Source organism: Herpailurus yagouaroundi, unplaced genomic scaffold (genome assembly GCF_014898765.1).
Source record: "Herpailurus yagouaroundi ecotype Mexico unplaced genomic scaffold, PumYag 203, whole genome shotgun sequence".
Taxonomy (NCBI): domain Eukaryota; kingdom Metazoa; phylum Chordata; class Mammalia; order Carnivora; family Felidae; genus Herpailurus; species Herpailurus yagouaroundi.
In genome coordinates this window covers 16457419-16477405 of record NW_024412434.1, presented here as the reverse complement: position 1 = coordinate 16477405, position 19987 = coordinate 16457419, and the positions used below count along the sequence as shown (strand labels likewise).

General features: G+C 35.9%; 1 protein-coding gene across 1 annotated transcript in view; it reads left to right on the top strand.

The window, feature by feature from the left end:
- MALRD1 (MAM and LDL receptor class A domain containing 1) overlaps positions 1-19987 on the top strand; it is a 747899-nt gene that overhangs the window by 73531 nt on the left and 654381 nt on the right. The window contains exons 10-11 of the mRNA XM_040451270.1: positions 784-904; positions 3108-3248. Of these exons, the coding sequence (XP_040307204.1) occupies positions 784-904; positions 3108-3248 (262 nt within the window). The remainder of the gene's footprint in view (positions 1-783; positions 905-3107; positions 3249-19987) is intronic.

The following is a 19987-nucleotide window of genomic DNA, read 5'->3' as shown; positions in this document are numbered from 1 at the left end:
TTGTAGAGGACTTGCGGTGTAGTTGAGTTGTTAATGCATCACACCAAGTAAATTGTAAGATCATTGGGATCTGAGGTCTTTGCTGATAAGATGGGGATGGGTCACCTACGGTGTCCTAGACTGGCAGTCCCACTACATATCTTTAAGACTCCAGACATAATTTCTCTCTCTCTTTTTTTAAAATGCTGGATTAACAACAGAATAATGTGATTAACAAGAAAGAAAACAAATTATATTAGTCTTTATTCAGAGTGTTAGAATAAATTAAATTTAAATGCCTCTGAGTGTTTTAATTTATGAATATTAACTACTCTGTGTGGTTATTGATTCTATTTTACCTCATTAAGTGGGTTTCTCTATATGTATACATAATATAAGTATTTAAATATTCTGATTCAAAAACGAATCACTGCCTCCAGCAGACCCATTACAAATGAATTCATATCTCAATTAAATTGAGTTGTAAACCACACAGTTGATTACCCCAAAGAGCTCATTTTAAATGCATATGACTCTTAATGGCTCCAATGGGAAGGCAACCCTTCAGTCGTGATGAATGTTTCAACTTTTAATTGAAACAAGGTTACCTAAGACATTAAGGTTACATAAGATGCTGTCAGAGCCTTTATGACTTTAAAAATTTATAATTTGTTCTGGCCAAAAAGGTTTTCTAAAATTAGGTTGAAAGGTGGGACAGATGCAAATGAGCTTCTCTACACAAAGATATAGGATTGTAAGACACTTATGGTATATTTTTAATGATTTGTTTTTCTGTAATTATAGTTGATTTTAGAAGCTACTGTTTTATCATCAAATGCTACTGTTGCTCTAGATGACATCAGTGTATCTCAGGAATGTGAAATTTCAGATAAGTCACTTCCAGGTACCAGCATACTAAAGAAAGGTGAGTTGTTTTTTTGTTTTTTTGTTTTGTTTTGTTTTGTTTTTGTAGTTCCTGCAGTTTTAAACATTAAAATAATTAGTTCCTCCTGATACCAAAATTTAAAATATATGAGAGTCTTTCAGTAATATGGCTCACTAATAGCTAATACCAGGATGTGGATTATATCACATATCCTTCAAAACTGAAACATATTTTTGAAATATGTATGTGCTGTTTCACAGTCTAGGCTTTAGAGACTCTTCCAATAATATTCTATCCTTGTGGCTAAAACTGTCACATGCAGTTTTTTAGTTATAAAATTATGAAAGAATTTTAATTATTTTGCGTATTATAAAAACACTTAGGTAAGAATTTAATTCTATCCTAATTTTGTTTGGCACTTCAAATGAAAATATAGAGAAATTCATGTTTCAGAATTACCTAGGAGTTAAAAAAAAAACAACTTACTGGGTTTGGAAAAGTAATTTAAGGCCAGCCAGAAATTTAAATGCTGACCCTAAAATTCTCTGTTTAAATTCAGAACATAGTATTTTCAAGTAACAGATGGAGTTTGGCTAATTCTTTGACTAAATATTTCATAGACCATTTCAATTAAGGTACAGAAAGATTGTCATAAAAATCATATAGGCATTTTTGAAAGTCCAACTATTATTTCGGCTCTGAGAATGGGTTGAAACAGCATACATTATGCCTGTGGATACTTTGTCATCCTAACACTGATGCCTTTGATCCCTCCTACTCCAGAGGGAGTAAATAGACAACATTAAAGATTTTGCCTGCAAACCACCACACTTTATTTATTTTTTGTCTGTATACACGAATATTATTTGCATTTGGAAATCAGGCACATCACATTCTGAAGTTATGTTTCATTAAACAACATACTTAGTAAATGGAAGAGTAGCACTCTTCCAGGAACCAAGTGCAGTCATCAAGGATAATATAGGAGAAACAGTCCTGGATTGAGAACTGGATTGAAGAATTTTAATTAATAGTCCTTTTTTCTAAAGACATCTTTCAATGGTAAGGTTGTACAAGTCTGTGTACTAACTTTATATGGTGCCATACATTTACTCAGAACATGTGTTCTGAATTTACAGTAAACCTTTCTAAGCTCTGTATGTGTAGTGGTTTTGATATAGACATTGAGGAGTGCAAAGCAACAGATTTAATGATTAATGTTTTTGAGGGTTTAACCAGAATTACCTTATTTATGTTATTTGATTAGCATTTTCCTTCCCCGAATCAAATACCACATGACCAGAATTGGAATCGCAGAAAGTTGACATTGAAGAGAATGCAACTGGAGGCAACAATGTGGTTAAAAGTTTTAAATTATCACTAAAATTAACATTAGCGGAAGTCTCTGAGAGTACTTGATCTCACTGACAGAGAAATCTTTTCAGAAAGTAAATCAAAACTCAATTTATGTGTTCTTCAATCCAAGTATCCTCTTAGTTGGTTAGAGCATAAATCTTTTTTAAAAAAAATTTTTTTGATGTTTATTTAGTTTTTAAGGATAGAGAGAGACAGAGTGTGAGCAGGGGAGGAGCAGAGAGAGAGGGAGACACAGAATCTGAAGTGGGCTCCAGGCTCTGAGCTGTCAGCACAGAGCCCGTCTTGGGGCTGGAACTCATGGACTGTGAGATCATGACCTGAGCGGAAGTCAGACGCTTAACTGACTGAGCCACTCAGGTGCCCCAAGTTAGAGCATAATTCTAATTAGGACAGAATTTTATGACTTTTTCCTGAAAGGCAATTGTTTTACACAAAGAGAAAAAAAAAAAAGAAACAAAAACCTTTTTTACTGTTTGTGTAGATTTGTTCAATAGGTAATTATAAGATCTCCCTGGTGGAATTTAGTGTTATTACCAGGCAGAAACTTAGGGATGGCACTAGAATAGGGATTAAACAATAAGGCAAGTCCCACTGGTAATGAATTATGTTATATTTGGGGGGGCAGAATGGCCAGAGATTTACCTAGACCCTGTGTTTGAATTAAAGCCTTGGAAGGCTTTAATCAGCATGCAAATGGCTGTAACAGTTAAGAGCAATTGTTAGTGCCTTACGTATACATTTGAAGCACCATCCACGGGATGAAAACAGAATTCTGATTTGGCCCTTTTATCTTGCTTCTGTGTCCTTAGCATATTTAAAAACTAGTATTCATAAAGCAATTATACATTCCATTTATTCGCTGGAGGGGAAGAGTATGTTTTATCCTCTCCATCTCTTAATTTTGAAGCTGGATTTGTGCCACGTGAGGATGCAGGCTCTATTTCATCCAGCAAGTTCTGTGATTTTACATCTGATTCTCCAAATGGAGCAGATGAAGCCAACTGTGGTGAGTCAGTACTTTAATCACTTAGTCATTTGGCTAAGATTTATGTGCACCGTGATCCCCACTTATCCATAGAGGATACATTCCAAGACCCCCGGTGGATGCCTCAAACCACAGATAGTACCAAATCCTGTATATTCTATGTTTTTTCCTATACATATGTATCTATGATAGAGTTTAATTATAAATTAGGCTTAGGAAGAGATGAACAATAATAATAAAATAGAACAATTATAACAGTGTACTATAATAAAAGTTGTGTGAATGTGGTCTTTCTCAAATACCTGTTGTACTTACCCTTCTTGTGATGATGTGAGTTGATAAAATTCCTCCTTGATGGGATGAAATGAGGTGAACAATGTAGTCATTGTGACATAGTATTAGGCTACTATTGACCTTTAAAAAAAATTCCAGTATAGTTAAAATACAGTGTTATATTAATTTCAGTTGTATAATTTAGTGATTCAAGATTTCCATACGTCACTAGGTGCTCATCACAAGAAGTGTACTCCTTAATCCCCATTATCTATTTCACCCATCTCCCCATCTACCTCCCTTCTGGTAACCATCAGTTTGTTCTCTGCAGCTAAGAGTCTGTTTCTTGGTTTGTTCCTTTCTCTTTTTATTTCTTTGCTCATTTGTTTGGTTTCTTAAATTCCACATATGTGTGAAATCATATGGTATTTGTCTTTCTCTGACTTACTTCACGTAGCATTATACTCTCTAGCTTCATCCATGTCACTGCAGGTGGCAAGATTTCATTCCTTTTTATGGCTGAATACATATAGAACAAATATGAGTATGAATATACCGCATCTTTTTTATTCATTCATCAATCAGTGGACACGGGCTGCTTCCGTAGTTTGACTATTGTATATAATGCTGCTACAAACCTAGGGGTGCATATATCCCTTCGAATTGGTGTTTTTGTATTCTTTGGGTAAATACCCAGTAGTGTGATTGCTGGATCATAGGGTGGTTTTATTTTTATCTTTTAGAGGAACCTCCATACTGTTTTCCACAGCGGCTACATCGGTTTGCATACCTGTCAGCAGTGCGTGAAAAAAGGGTTCCTTTTTCCACGTCCTCGCCAACACTTGTTTCCTGTGTTTTTGATTTTAACTACTCTGACAGATATGACATGATACCTCATAGTTTTGATTTGCATTTCCCTGATGATGGGTGATATTTTGGATACTAACCCTTTATTGGATATGTCATCTGCAACTGTCTTCTCCCATTCAGGAGGTTGTACCAAAAATGATAAGATACCTAGGAATAAATCTAACCAAGCATGGGAAAGACTATAAAACTATAAAACATTGATGAAAGAAATTGAAGACAACACAAAGAATTGGAAAGACATCCTATGCTCATGGATTAGAAGAACAAATATTATTGAAATGTCTATGCTACCCAAAGTAGCAGATTTAATATGGTCCCTATCAAGATTGTAACAGCATTTTTTGCAGAACTAGAACCAAAAATCCCAAAATTTATCTGGAACTACTAAAGACCTCGAATAGACCTGTTTTTCTTTTGAAAAAGAAAGCTGAAGGTATCACAATTCTGGACTTCAACTTATATTACAAAGTTGTAGTAATCAAAATAGTATGGTGCTGGCACAAAAATAAACACATAGATCAATGGAACAGAATGGAAAACCCAGAAATAAACCTACAATTATGTGGTCAGTTAATCTTTGATAAAAGGGGCAACAAAATTTAATGGGAAAAAGACCATCTCTTCACCAAATTGTGTTGAGAAAGCTGGATGGCTATGTGCAAAAGAATGAAACTGACCACTTTCTTACTCCACACACAGAAATAAACTCAAAATGGATTAAAGACCTAAATGTGAGACCTGAAACCATAAAAATCCTAGGAGACAGCACAGACGGTAATGTCTTGGACATCATCTGTAGCAACATTTTTCTAGACGTCTCCTGAGGCAAGGGAAACAAAAGCAAAAACGAAGTATTAGGACTACATGAAAATAAAAAGCTTCTGCATAGTGAAGGAAACAATCAGCAAAACTAAAAGGCAACCTACTATTGACCTTTGGGCTATACATCAGAAAAAGGATCATCAGCTTCCTAACTGTGGTTGACCTTGGGTCAACGTATGTATTTACTCTCTGAATGTAAAGGGCGCACTACTCGGGTGAATATTGTTTAATGAAGACAGCCAGAATGGAGACCTCTATACAACTGAAATGACTTGTGCTTGAAAGCAAACCAGATTAGCTTTAAAACAGTAGGAAAAAAAAAATGAAGAGACCTCTGTAACCCTCAGTTTTGCTGTGTTGGAGTATAGAATTTGAAATAAATGCAAGATAGAACTCAAAAGACAGGAACAGGAGTGTGTTGAAGACATTCCTTTACTAAATTCTTTTTTGATATGTACTCTTCCTCTAAATAATTGCCATTCTAGTAGCAGAGGACTGTATAATGCCTAAGAACGTTCTTTCAAACTATAGTACCAATAAATTGGTCCTAAAACTATAGATCTTGGCTAGTTCTGTATGTTTTTAAATCTTTAAGACTCTTAAATCTTTAAAGACTTTACTTTAATTTTTTCTTTTCTGAAGGAGGGGCATCTGTTCTTTCTGCATTAAACTTCTATGAGTCTAAAGTTATCCTACCATCCTTGGAAAATTATTAAAGAAGGAAAAGAAGGGGATGGTGTTGGTGGACAGTATTTGCAAAAGTATTTAAAAAACTCCTGTTGAAGGGGCGCGTGGGTGGCTCAGTCGGTTAAGCATCTGTCTTCGGCTGAGGTCATGATCTTAGCGTTCGTGGGTTCAAGCCCTGCATCGGGCTGTCTGCTGTCAGCGCACAGCCTGCCTCGGATCCTTTGTCTCTCCCTCTCTCTGCTGCTCTTCTGCTCGCACTTTCTCTCTCTCTCAAAAAATAAATTAATGTTAAAAAATTAAAAAAAAAAACCTTGAAGACAATGAGGTCAGAAAAGAGGGAAGGTTATAAGAATATCACATTCTATTGATCACCCATACCTGAAATGAAGCTCAAGTAGTTTTCAGTCAAGACAGTGTAGGGTCATGGGCATTTTTATGAGGCTTGATGGAGCATCCAGTTGGATAGACTCTTCCAACAATCCATGCAGAATATAGATCAGATTGGGACCCCTCGTGCCTCAGTTGGTGTCGCAGTAAAGTGTCCCAGTTAAGTGTCCCAGTTAAGTGTCTGACTTTAGCTCAGGTCATGATCTTAGAGTTCATGAGTTCGAGCCCCGTGCCCGGCTCTCTGATAACAGCTCAGAGCCTGGAACCTGCTTCAGAATCTGTCTCCGTATCTCTCTGACCCCTCCCCTACTCATGCTCTGTCTCTTTCTCTCAAAAATATATAAATGTAAAAAATAAAAGAATATAGATCAGATTTATGAGAAAAATCAGGGGCATTGTTAGGTTGTGATACATTGGCAAGGGAGCTGTGCTATGACTCTTCACCCACTTATATTGAGCATCTATTTTTACCAAGAGATTCACTAAAGAATAAAATGTGATGATTTCCCTCAAGAATCCATTGGAGGAAGAAATACATTGTGTATAATAGTGTTGCAGTATAATTAGGTGTATAAATTTCTCTTACAACTCTAAGGATTGGAGATCATATTCCTTAGAAGGTAGATCATTTCTCAGCAGAAATTTCTTAAAATGTTTTGTTTTATCTTGCCATATCAGAAGAACTGTCCTTTGAAAGTTCTTCCAGGGAATAACAGTTGTAAGCCTGTCTCTGAATACATTAAGACTGTTACCAAAGGTACATGGTTTAAGAACTTTTTCCATATGAACTCCTGTATCATCAAAACAAATCTAAGATGTTACTATTATTAGCCTCATTTACACTTTCTTAACGATTAGTGTCCATTCAGGAGACAGAAACCACACTAGTAGTTTGAACAAGGCAAGTGTAATGAAAAGAATTATTATGTAATTTTAAAAAGTGGTTATCTACAGCAAGAAATAAAAGAGCAATAAAGAAAGGAATGATGAATGTGGACCAACTACTACCTCTAGTGCTGAGACAGAGAATCCAAGGGAGGAGTGAATTGGATGAGTGCAGCCTCCCCATATCCCAACAATGACATTTATACTTTATTGGAGAGGGTGTTACTGGGACCCATTGGAAGGTAGAGAAATTTGCTGGGATGTTGTGAGCTAGATTTGGTTAATAGCTGGTAGGCCAAGGAAGAAAGTATCCATCAAGAAGCCTGCAAAACTCATTGAAGGGTGACTGTAAGTGGGTCACTTTAAATTGCGGGAAGGTGTGGGGCAAAAACAAACAAAATCCCCCAAAGTACTTGGACCCCAAAAGAGAAGCTTCTTACCCTACTGTGCTTTGTGGTATCCATCCTGTGTTGCTACTAACAAAACCAGACATCATATGAGCAGTTCAAAAGAGAAATGTTTACAAAGTCCAGCAGGGCAAGGAAGGGTAGATTTGGAACTGAGGCTAATAAATTTATGATGTGCATGCTTGCCTAACATTGCCAGGTCTGTAAGCGGTGGAAGCTCATAGTGAATCTAGGCAGTCAGCTTCCAAACCCCAAACTTAAAAAAAATTTTTTAATGTTTATTTTCGAGAGGGGGAGAGGAGCAGAGAGAGGGAGACCCAGAATCTGAAGCAGGCTCCAGGCTCCGAGCTGTCAGCACAGAACCTGTCACGGGGTTCAGACTCACAAACTGTGAGATCGTGACCTGAGCTGAAGTCAGATACTCAACCAACTGAGCCACCCAGGCGTCCCCAAACCCCACACTCTTAACCACACATCATACAGCCTTTCAAAGGCATCATTAAAATAAGACTGGTACTTTTCAGAAATGAATGGTTGCCCTCATATCCACTTTGAGCAATCGGAATTATGAAGCCAGTGGTGAAGACTTCAGTTTTGGAGGAGGCATCATGCCCTCAGGCCCCTAGGATATCAAGTGGTCATTTTCCAAAGGTCATTTACCACTGGAATGGTAAATGCTGACCATAACTCTAATGTTCTTTTTCTTTTTTTTCCCTTCAGTTTTATTATTAAATAATTGACATGCATCATTGTATAAGTTTTAGGTATATAGCATGATCGCTTGATTTTCATACATTGTGAAATGATTACCACAGTAGGTTCAGCTAACACCCATCTTCTTAAACAGATGCAATAAAAAGAAAGAAGAAAGGAAAACCCTTTTCTCTTTGTGATGAGAAGGCTTAGAATTTACTTTGCTATGAGCCTCTCTATATATCGTATGACAGTGTTAGCTGTGGTCATCATTTTGTACCTTAGATCCCTAGTGGTTATTTATCTTGTCACCAGAAGTTTGTTCCTTTTGGTCAACTTCTTCCAGTTCTCCTCCCACCCCCCTCCAACCTCCATCTCTGGGAGCCACAAGTCTAATCTCTTTTTCTATGAGTTTGTTTGTTTTGCATTGTACATCTAAATGCGATCATTCAGCATTTGTATTTCTCTGTTTCACTTGGCATAATGTCTTCAGTGTCTTCTCCATCCACATTATTGCAAATGGTAGGATTTCTTTTTTTTTTTTTTGGTTATGAATAAATAATATTCCATTCTATATATGTATATGTGTGTACGTATGTATGTATACTACAACTTTTTTATCCATTCACTCATTGATGGACATTAAAGTTGTTTCTATGTCTTGCCGGTTGTAAATAATGCTGCTGTGAACATGGGGGTGCAGATATTTTTTTGAATTGGTGTTTTTGTTTCCTTTGGCTATGTTCCCAGAGGTGGGATTGCTGGATCGCATGGTAGTTTTAGTTTTCTGAGGATCCTCGAAGCCATTTTCCATATTGGCTGCACCAATTTATGTTCCTGCCCACAGTGCGCAACTTTTCTCCACGTCCCCTCCAGTATTTGTTCTCTTGTCTTTTTCGTAATAATCATTTTAAGAGGTGTGAAGTAATATTGTGGTTTTAATTTGCATTGCCCTAATTACTAGTGATGTTGAACACCTTTGTATATCTTCTTTGGAGAAATGTCTATTCATGTTCTTTGCACATTTTTTAATCGATTATTTATTTTTGCCCTTGAGTTCTTTATATTTTGTATTTTAACCCGTTGGGTGATAGTTTACAAATATGTGTTTTTCCCATTTTGCAGGTAGTCTTTTCACTTTGTTGATGGTTTTGTTAGGTGTGCAGAAGATTTTTAGTTTAATGTAGTCCCACTACATTATTTTTGACTTTGTTGCTTGTGTATAGGGTGTCATATCCAAAAAAATTATCACCAAGATCTATACCAAGAAAATTAAGTTCTATGGTTATTTTAGGAGTTTCATGGTTTCAGGTCTCAAATTTAAGTCTTAGTTCATTTTGAGTTAATTTTTGTAAGTGGTATAAGATATGGGCCCCAGTTTCATCATTGTACATGTGAATATCCAATTACCCCAGCAGCATATATTGGAGAGATTGTCTTTTCTTCATTGAGTATTCTTGTCTTTGTTGTCAGTAATGGTTGACTGTCTATGCTTGAGTTGATTTCTGGGTTTTCTGTTCTTTCCATTTGTTTCTTTGTTTTTAGCCAGTACCATATTATTTTGGTTATTGTAGCTTGAAATCAGGAAGTGTGATGCCTCCTGTTTTGTTCTTCTTTTTCAAGATTGTTTTGCCTATTTGAGTTTTTTTTTTTTTTTTTGGTTCATTTTAGGTGTGTTTTTCCTACTTCTATAAAAAAAGGCCATTGGAATCTTGATAGGGTTTATATTGGATCTATAGATGGCTTTTGGTAGTATTGACATTTTAGGACTGTTAATTTTTTTCAATCCATATTTTCATTTATTTGTGTCTTCCTCAGTTACTTTCATCAGTGTCTTAAAATTTTCAGAGTAGAGATCTTTCACCTTCTCAGTTAAATTTTTTTCCTAAGTATTTTATTGTGTTTGATGCAATTGTAAAGTGGGATCAATTTCTTTATTTTTCAGAAAATTTGTTGTGAGTGTATAGAAACTCTATTGACTTCTTCTTTTATTTATTGTGAGAAGGAGTAGGGCACAAGTAGGAGAGGGGCAGAGATAAGGAGAGAGTGAATCCCAAGCAGGCTCCCTGCTGTCAGTGCAGAGCCCAGCACAGGGCTGGAACTCAGGAAATGTGAGATCATGGCCTGAGGAGAAATCGAGAATCAGATGCTTAACCTACTGAACCACACAGGTGCCCCTCAATTGACTTTTTTAAAGTATGTTGCTTTTGTATTTTGCAACTATACTGAGTTTAGTTGGTTGCCCTAACAGGTTTTTAGTTGAGTTTTTAGGATTTCTTCTATATAAAAACCTGCCATCTGCAAATAGACACCATACATCTTCCTTTTGAATTCTGATGCCTTTTATTTCTTTTTCTTGACTGATTGTCCTAGCTAGGACTTTTAGTCCTATGTTGAATAGGAGTGGTGAGAGTGGGTACCTTATCTTGTTCCTGATTTTGGAGGAAAAGTTTTCAACCTTTCACCATTAAAGGTGATGTTAGCTGTGGATTTTTCATATATGTCTTTTATTATAGTGAGATATGTTACTTCTGTGCCTGATTTCTTAACTGTTTTTATCATGAATGACCATTGAATTTTGTCAAGTAACTTTCCTTTGTCTATAGAAATGATCATATGAGTTTTTTCTTTCTTTCTATTAATGTAATGTATCACATGGATTCATTTCCATATTTTGAGCCATCTTTTCATCTCAGGGATAAATTCTACTTGATCATGGTGAATTATCCTTTTAATAGGCTTCTGAATTCAGTGTACTTGTATTTTGTTGAGAATTTTCACGTCTGTATTCATCAGTTTATTGGCCTGTGATTTTTTTTTCTAGTAGTTCTTTTCTGATTTTGTTGTCAGGATAGTGCTGGCCTCCTAAATGAGTTTGGAAGTATTGTCTCATAATCGATTTTATGGAAGCGTTTGAGAAGTATTGATGTAAATTCTTTCTTAAATGTTGGGTTAAATTCACCAAGGAAGCCGTTTGGCCCTAGACTTTTCTTTTTGGACAAAGTGACAAAAATTCTTTGCCCTAGTGGAATTTGAGAACTGGAATGTAGGGGCGCCTGGGTGGTTCAGTTATGCATCCAACTTTGGCTCAGGTCATGATCTCAGAGTGGGTTTGAGCCCTGAATCGGGCTCTCTGCTATCAGCGTGGAACCCGCTTCAGGTTCTGTCTCCCTCTCTCTGCCTCTCCTCCCTCTCTCTCTTAAATATACATAAACGTTAAAAAAAAGTGGGATATAGACAATAAACAAGAAATAAGTAAAATGTTTATCATATGCGGAAAATTAATCAGGTAATGGTAATGGGAGATGCCCATGTGGGGACGGAAATTGCAACGTTAAAAAATTTATTTAATTTTAAAATTCTACTATAATTAACGTACAGTGTTAATTTCAAATGTACAATATAGCGATTCAGCAATTCTATACATTACTTAGTGATCATCATGATGAATGTTGTCTTCTAGGATTTTTATGGTTTCAAGTCTCCCAGTTAGGTCCTTAATCCGTTTTGAGTTTATTTTTGTATATGGTATATGAAAGTGGTCCAGTTTCATTTGTTTGCAGGTAGCTGTCCAGTCTTCCCAGCACCATTTCTTTAAGAGACTGTCCTCTTCCCATTGCAGGTTCCTGTCTCCTTTGTTGAAGATTAGTTGATCTTATGGCTGTGGGTTTATTTCTGGGCTGTCTATTCTTTTCTTTTGATCTGAGTGTCTGTTTTTTGTGCCAGCAACATGCTATTTTTGATGACTACAGCTTTGTAGCATAAATTGAAATCTGAGATTGTGCTACTTCTAGTTTTTTCTTTTTCAAGATTGCTTTGGCCATTTGGGGTCTTTTGTGACTCCATACAAATTTTAGGATTACTTGTAGTTGTGTGAAAAATGCTGTTGGCATTTTGATAGAGATGTCATTAAATCTGTGGAGTGCCTGAGTAGTATGGTCACTTTAACAATATTTATTCTCCTTTGGGTCATTTTTGATTACTGATTCAGTCCTCCTACTAGAAAATGGTCTAGTCAGATTTTCTATTGTTTTCTGACTCAGTCTTGGTAATTTGTGTGTTTCAAATAATTTTTTCATTTCATCTAGGTTTTCCAGTTCTTTGGTGGATAGTTGTTTATAACAGCCCCTTATGATCTTTTGTATTTCTGTGGTGTCCCTTGTAATGTGCTTTTTACGTTTGTAATTTTAGTTATTTGTTTCCTTTCCCTTTTTATTTGCTTAGCGTACCTAAGGGTTTGCCAATTATATGTATGTTTTAAAAAACTAACTGTTAGTTTGGTTACTCTTTTCTATTGTTTTTCTATTCTCTATTTCATTTATGTTTGCTCTAATTTTTATTTCTTTTCTTCTATTACCTTTGAGCTGTATTCTACTTTTTTTAGTTGCTTAAGGCATAGAGTTAGGTTACTTATTTAGGATCTTTTTTGCCTCTTAATGTAGGTTAATTACTATAAACTTCCTTGTTAGAATTGCTTTTATTAAATCCCACGAGTTCTGGTATATTGTATTTTCATTTTTGTCTGTCTCAAAAAACCTTTCTTTTCAATTTCCCCTTTAGCTTTTAATTTGGTCAAATGGCTTTTAGGCTAATGTTGCTTAATTTACATGTGCTCATGAATTTTCCAGTTTTCCTGTTGGTATTGATTTCTAGTTTCATGCCATTGTGTTCAGAAAAGATATTTGGTGTGATTTCAGTCTTCCTGAGTTTGCTAAGACTTCTTTTGTGGCATAACATGTGGCCTGTCCTAAAAAGTATTCCCTGTGTGCTTGAGAAAAATATCTGTTCTGCTGTTGTTGATGAGAATGTTCTGTGTATGTGTCAGGTCTTTTTGGTCAGTAGTGTTTTTCAGATCCACTGTTGTTGGTTCTCTGGATGATCTATCCCTTGTAATATGGTTTATTTCTCCTTTTAGCTTTGTCAGTTTTTACCTTATATATTCAGACGCTCCAATGTAGTGCACAAAATATTTATAATTGTTGTGTCGTATTAGTGTATTGACCCCTTTACATAATAACCTTCTTTGTTTATTTTGTTATTTTTAGTTTACAGTTTGGTATCTGGTATAAGTAAAAGCTAGTCTTTTTTTTTTTTTTTTTGATTACCATTTGCTAACAATGTCTTTTTTCATCCTTTTACTCTCAGTCTGTGTGCCTTTGAGAGTAAAGTGAGTCTTTTTTTAGGCACATAATGTTGGGTCTTGTTTTTTAATCCATTCAGCCATTTTGTGCCATTTATTTGGAGAAATCTGTTTACAACTAAGGTATTTATAGGTAAGGACTAAATATTGCCATTTTGTTCATTTTCTGGTTGTTTTGTATGTCCATTATTTTTTATTTAAACCTGATATTTGTGTGTGTGTGTGTGTGCTTTGGTGCCTGTTGGTATCAGTATGCTTTGAGTTCTTATCATGTCTTATGTAATTACTATGGGATTTTCCTAGTAGTTACCATGAAGCTTCCATAAAATATATTTTAACACCTCATTTTTGAAAAAAGTATATTTATATGTTTTGAGAGAAAGAGAGAGAGGGAGAGAGAGAGAGAGAGAGAATGAACAGGGAAGGGGCAGAGAGAGAAGGAGAGAGAGAATCTCAAGCAGGCTCCATGCTATCAGGGCAGAACCCAAAGCAGGGCTCAAACTCACAAATCGTGAGATCATGACCTGAGCAGGATTTGAGAGTTGGATGCTTAACTGACTGAGCCACACAGGCATCCCTAACAACTCATTTTAAAATGGTAACAACTTCAATAAAATTTATAAACCTTATACTTTTACTCCCTCTCTTCCTTTGTGGTTACTGCTGGTATAATGTACATATTTTTACATTGTATAATTAGTAACATTATAGTTATGGTTATTTTTACTACATTTTTTAAACTTAAGCTAGAGGTTTTTTTTTTCAACGTTTTTATTTATTTTTGGGACAGAGAGAGACAGAGCATGAACGGGGGAGGGGCAGAGAGAGGGAGACACAGAATCGGAAACAGGCTCCAGGCTCCGAGCCATCAGCCCAGAGCCTGACACGGGGCTCGAACTCACGGACCGCGAGATCGTGACCTGGCTGAAGTCGGATGCTTAACCGACTGCGCCACCCAGGCGCCCCTTAAGCTAGAGTTTTAAGTGAATTCACCACCACCGTTACCATATTGCAAAATCTATGACTGTATGTTTACTATTACCAGTGAGATTGGCACTATCTTTTTATGCCTTATGATGTTAGTTGATGTTCTTTTACTTTTACTCAAAGAACTTCCTTTAGCATTTCTGATAAGGTAAATATATGTATGGAAGATTCCCAATATGTGAGCCCATAGTTTCTCTGCAATCCCTGTGCAGGTGTGAGATCAGAGTCGGGGCTCCCACAAAGCACCTCCAGTGCTGAGTTGGGGAGTTAGTTGTTGTGCCTGGGCTCTTTTTGAGGAACCAGCGGCTCAGGGGAGACCTTTGGGTGGTGCTGAGCTGGCTTAGGGGTCGGGGGAGCAGTGTGGTCAGTATACAGCTGCCTCTCTTCCCAGGCAGTCTGTCTTTGTCTCTGAGGGGCAGGGACTGCTTCAGCCTCACTCCCTTGTTCTAGGGATGTGATGTTCTGTTCTTCATTTCTTCTTAAGTTTATTTAGGAGAGAGAGAGGGTGAGCACATAGCAGGGCAGGGGCAGAGAGGGAGGGAGAGAGAGGATCCCAAGCAGACTCCCCTCTGAGCCACCCAGCAGAATAGTTGTTAGTTGTAATTCTTACGAAGGGGGTGAAGTATAAGGAATAACCTGTGTTCCCATCTTGATGACATCATTCCTTGTTTTGTTTTATTTTTTATAAAAAGAATACTTTATCCTCTCGTAATTATTTGTTTAATCACACTGCATTTCATAAGATAGTTTTATAGACATGGAAAGACGATAGGAGACCACGGTTTGGCAATGGCCCCATGATCATAGTGAATAGAGTTAAAAAATTAGTAAATGAACTCCAGCCTTCTAGTGTCTTTGTTTTCATTTCTTTGCCTGCTTCGTTTTTGCAGTTAATTTTACACTGTGAATCTGTTTATTTATAGAAATTCTTTTCCTTTACCCCATTTTTTTGAATCTATGCATTAAAATTTCTGATGCCGAGTTGAGATGAGGTAAAGACATTAAAAAAATTTAGGGGGGTAAGAGTGGGTAGGGATCTTTTTTTCTTTTTTGTAGCAAAAGGAGAAAAGGAAGCCTGTGGATTTTAGGCAGAGAGGCTGGCACTGCACTGACTAGCATATCAGTTTCCCCGTGGAGAACTTAATTGCTTGACAAAACACGCGTTTCCTCTGAGGAGAAAAATACAATACCACCCTCAGGATTTCTCTTCATAAACATGAATCCTCCTTAAAAGGAATGTTGGTATTCTAGAATTTCAGATACTTAATATTTTAATGCAGTTTATTCTAATTTTCTCATTTTCATAAGCATCTCTAACCCAATTTGATTTCTTTTTTTTTTTTTAGATGAGACCAATTATGACTTACCTCAAAAGGGTTATTAAACTCCAATGAATTTAGGTTTTTGGTGCCTCCAAAATCTCTTCAAATTTTTTAGAAAAAAAAAAAACCAAATATATGTTTTAACTCAATTTTGGTAAGGGAACAAAGTTAGTATTTATTTTAAGGTTGAGAATGTGTAGAGGTTATGGCATTTTGCAGATTATTGGTAATCTTGGATCATTTAATGAAATGTTTCCTTGTTTATATTATAATATAAAATTACAACTACTTTGGTTACAATGTAAGTATACCTAATGAAGCCTGTCTTCCTGCCTTTTTTTTTTTTTTGCCTAGGGGTTAAAAAATAGTCATACTAGCAAAGTTGGAAGTGTTCTAGTTTCTCTGGGCTTGAAGTGCGTTTTAAAATTTTCTTTTCCTTCTCTCATGGTCATGAAGATACTCTTCAGAAGTTTCTATTTTTGTGAACAATTGTTAGCTTTCTTAAAGACTAAAATAGGTAATATTACTTTACACAGAGCTGGCTTTAGGTCTGGAAAGTAACTTACAGAGTGGAAAATGAAATTTTTTGTCCTAATGTAAATTATGTAATTTATTTTGTCCTATGTAAATTATTTTATATGTAAATTATTTTGTAAATTATTTTGTCCTAATCCACATTATGTAATGTAGATGAGATAGCCCACATTTCAGAAACAACTCCGTACATAGTAAAGATATTTTAATATTCCCAAACAATATTTTGTAACACCGTAACTTATTTTTCCTACAGACTTTTATCACGTGAGATTTTTTTTGTTTTGTTTTTAAAGATCTAAACCATTTCTCATGTTCTACTTTCTGTCTGCTCACAGGAAAAACCACCTGAGTCAATACTTAATATTTGAATTCAGTAAAGACTAGGCAAAGACAGGTTGAACAGTATAGGAAAAAGGAAAGATTTATGATTTTTATGATTTACTTTTTCAAACTTAAATACTGGTTGTATATTTCCTCCAAACTACTATATCTGCTAAATATAGAAATGTTGGTTAGCACATCTGCAGCTGAGATATAAAATAGAGACTTAATGAGTTTATGTGTTGGTGTTTCAGAGGCTACCTCCATGTGTATCAGAAATTCGTTACACTCCAGTAGGAGCTTTTGTATTGTGCTTTGAGATTTAGCAACCTCTTTTAACTCATGCATGCATTGGAAGAAAGCTTGAATTACCCCTAGCTATGTTTCTTTTGCTGTGTATTTTATTGAGAATATGAGTGTGTGTGTGTGTGTGTGTGTATCTTGATCCTTTAGGGCTGGCTTTTTCTGCATGTATTCTGAAAAAAAAAATGTTTTCAGAAGGTGTTTTTTTTTGTGTGTGAGATTTGACATATTTAAACTTACAGAATTAAAGGCTTTCTAAAATGCACCTCTCCGTATAACTACAAACTGCTTTTTGGCTTAATAGAAATAGAAGCTACTATTTTCTCCTTTCCAGCTCCTGCTCTTTTCTGTAGGCCTAATTACAAAATAAACCTAAATTTGCTAATTATTGAACATCTTATTTTTTTTATTAAGTGTATATTAGCAAATAAATCCTTGTAGAAACAAGGATATTTAGTTATGTTTTTCTTAGTAAACAGAATTTTCACCGTTTTAGTCATACTGCCCTCAAATTATAATTTAGACACTGTTTTGCAGTCAACAAACACACTTCTCTAGACAAAGGCAATTGTTAAAGACTGGAATGAGAAATTGTTGAGGTAAAGGCTCATCATTACTGTGACATAAAACCAAGAAGTGAGTGGAGAAAAAGTCCATTCTCATTTATGGAGTCACTGATCCCTGGGGTGGTGGGGGGAAGATATTTTTGTAGACAAGTAAAATCTGGTAAATAACCCATGGTATTATGAACAATCTTTGCTGCAGACAATTATGTTGTTAGATTAGAGAAATTCAGGACAGTAGAGATAAAATAATTAAATAGATAATAAAGTACATGATAAAGAGCCAAGACAAAAAAAATAAAGGTTTTTTTTTTTTATTTCAGTTGAAAATTCTATTGAGGATAAAATCTGTATTTAATAATACAGTATTTTTCTATGAGTATTTAAGATTAAATTTCAATGAATTATATTAGGGATGTTATGAAGAGAGTAGGTTTTTTTTCTGTCATTACTTTGAGCTCGTTTGGATTTTATTTTTCTGCAGATCATTGTTCTTCACTCTGAAAATTATAAAGTAGAACCATAATTGGCATTGTTTTGCTGGTATGTCAGAACGTCTTGAGTCCTTTTCTCCCATAAGTACTGCTCTTGTCCATTTTATTTCTCTTTTCGTACTAGCAATGTGTGTGATGAAAAGTATAAAAATGGATAATGATCCTCCCCTATTCAACACCACGTGCTTCATTTCCTTCCAGTGTTGATATAAACCTCTCTCTTTGGGATAGATATTTAAAGACACTTGACATCTATGCCTGGGGTATAGATTTAAAGATGCCTAAAGATACCATATGATAATAATATAAATACTAACACACAGTTAGCTATAAAATGCTTATGTTGTACCTGACATTGTTTGGAATGTATTTATATGTGTTAATTAACTTAAAGTTAAGAAAAGTAAGGCATAAAGAGAATGAATGTCATGGCACTTTTTACACAGTTACTTCAGGGTAGGGGTGGGAGTGTGAAATGGGTCTTAGTGTTGCTTTTCCTTTCACTAAGTCTTCCAGAACAATTAAATGTGTATGGTTCACAAACAACATAAACCTCTTTACACTCATGGGATTTTAAAAGGAAGGCTTTTAAGTAGGCTAATATATCTTAATTTCCACTGACTGTATTTCAAGAGTGTTTGAACATTTCTGTTATTTTGCTAGGTTTGTATGGTAGACATAGAAAGGAGTTTTTCCTTTAGGGAAAAAGAATCTCGAGAGAGAATCTAAACATATGTGCATAAAAGAAGCCATAATAATCTGTTGCCCTTCAAATATAATTGTTAATAATAATAATAAGAAACTTTTTAAATACCTGCTGAAAGAAATTGTGTAGAGTATGCAAAGACATGAAGATAAAAAATATACACAAAAAAGTAATGACTAAAAAAGCTGGTTTTGTTCCATGGACAATAAAAGCTGGACTAGGACAGGAATCTTTAAGAGTCTAAGATAAGGATCACAAGGAGGGCATTAATGAAAAGTTTAGGAATAAAGGCATTTTTGACATCATTTGGAAATTCCGTAAGACACAGGGGAATTGGCCAGAAGCATGGTTTCAGTTGGAGAATTGAGTTGCTTAAAATGAAAGTGAGGCAGGTTGGTTAGAGTAGGTTTACCTGTGAAGTTAATTTTACATCACTGTGGTGGAGGAGTGAGTACTTGAGGAGGGCGCCTGGAGAGATGGGATAATAATAGGATGCAGGTGTTATAAAACCCTTGTTCTCAGGGTCACTTCATTCATTCAATAAATATTTATCAAACGGTATACGTGGGTCTATAACTGTTTGCAGAGAGAACAAGACATATGTGGATTCTAACTTCATAGAGATTACAGTCTATACCAACCCATATGTAATTCCAGTTTTGATGCACAGTATATAAGGTTACAGAGTCACCCGTGAAAGTTATGATTACTCTATGATTAGCACTAGTGTGGAGATAGCATGTTTTAAAAATGCATTAACATGGGATGCCTGGGTGGCTCAGTCAGTTGGGTGTCTGACTTCAGCTCAGGTCATGATCTCACGCTCGTGAGTTCGAGACCCGCATCGGGCTCTGTGCTAATAGCTCAGTGCCTGGAGCTTCTTGGGATTCTGTGTCTCCTCTCTCTGCCCCTTCCCGCTTGTGCTCTGTCTCTCTCTCTAAAAAATGAATATACATTAAAAAATCAAAAAAAATATAAAAGTGCATTAATGTTTCTTCTTTCTTTTTTTTAATGTTTATTTATTTATTTTGAGAGACAAGAGTGAGTGGGGGAAGGGCAGAGAGAGAGGGAGACAGAGAATCCCAAGCAGGCTCTGCAGCTGTCAGCGCAGAGCCCAGTGTGGGGCTCAAACTCACAAATTGTGAGATCAAGACCTGAGCTGAAATCAAGAGTCAGTCAGATACTTACCAGACCGAACTACCCAGTGGACTGCAATGAAGACTTTTTTGGAGCAGTTTTAGGTTCAGAGTGAAATTGAGGAGAAGGTACAGGGATTTCCTATACAGCCTCTGTCCTGACTCTTGTAGAGCTTCCCCGTTATCAACATCCCCAATCAGAGTGGGGCCTTTGTTACAACTGATGA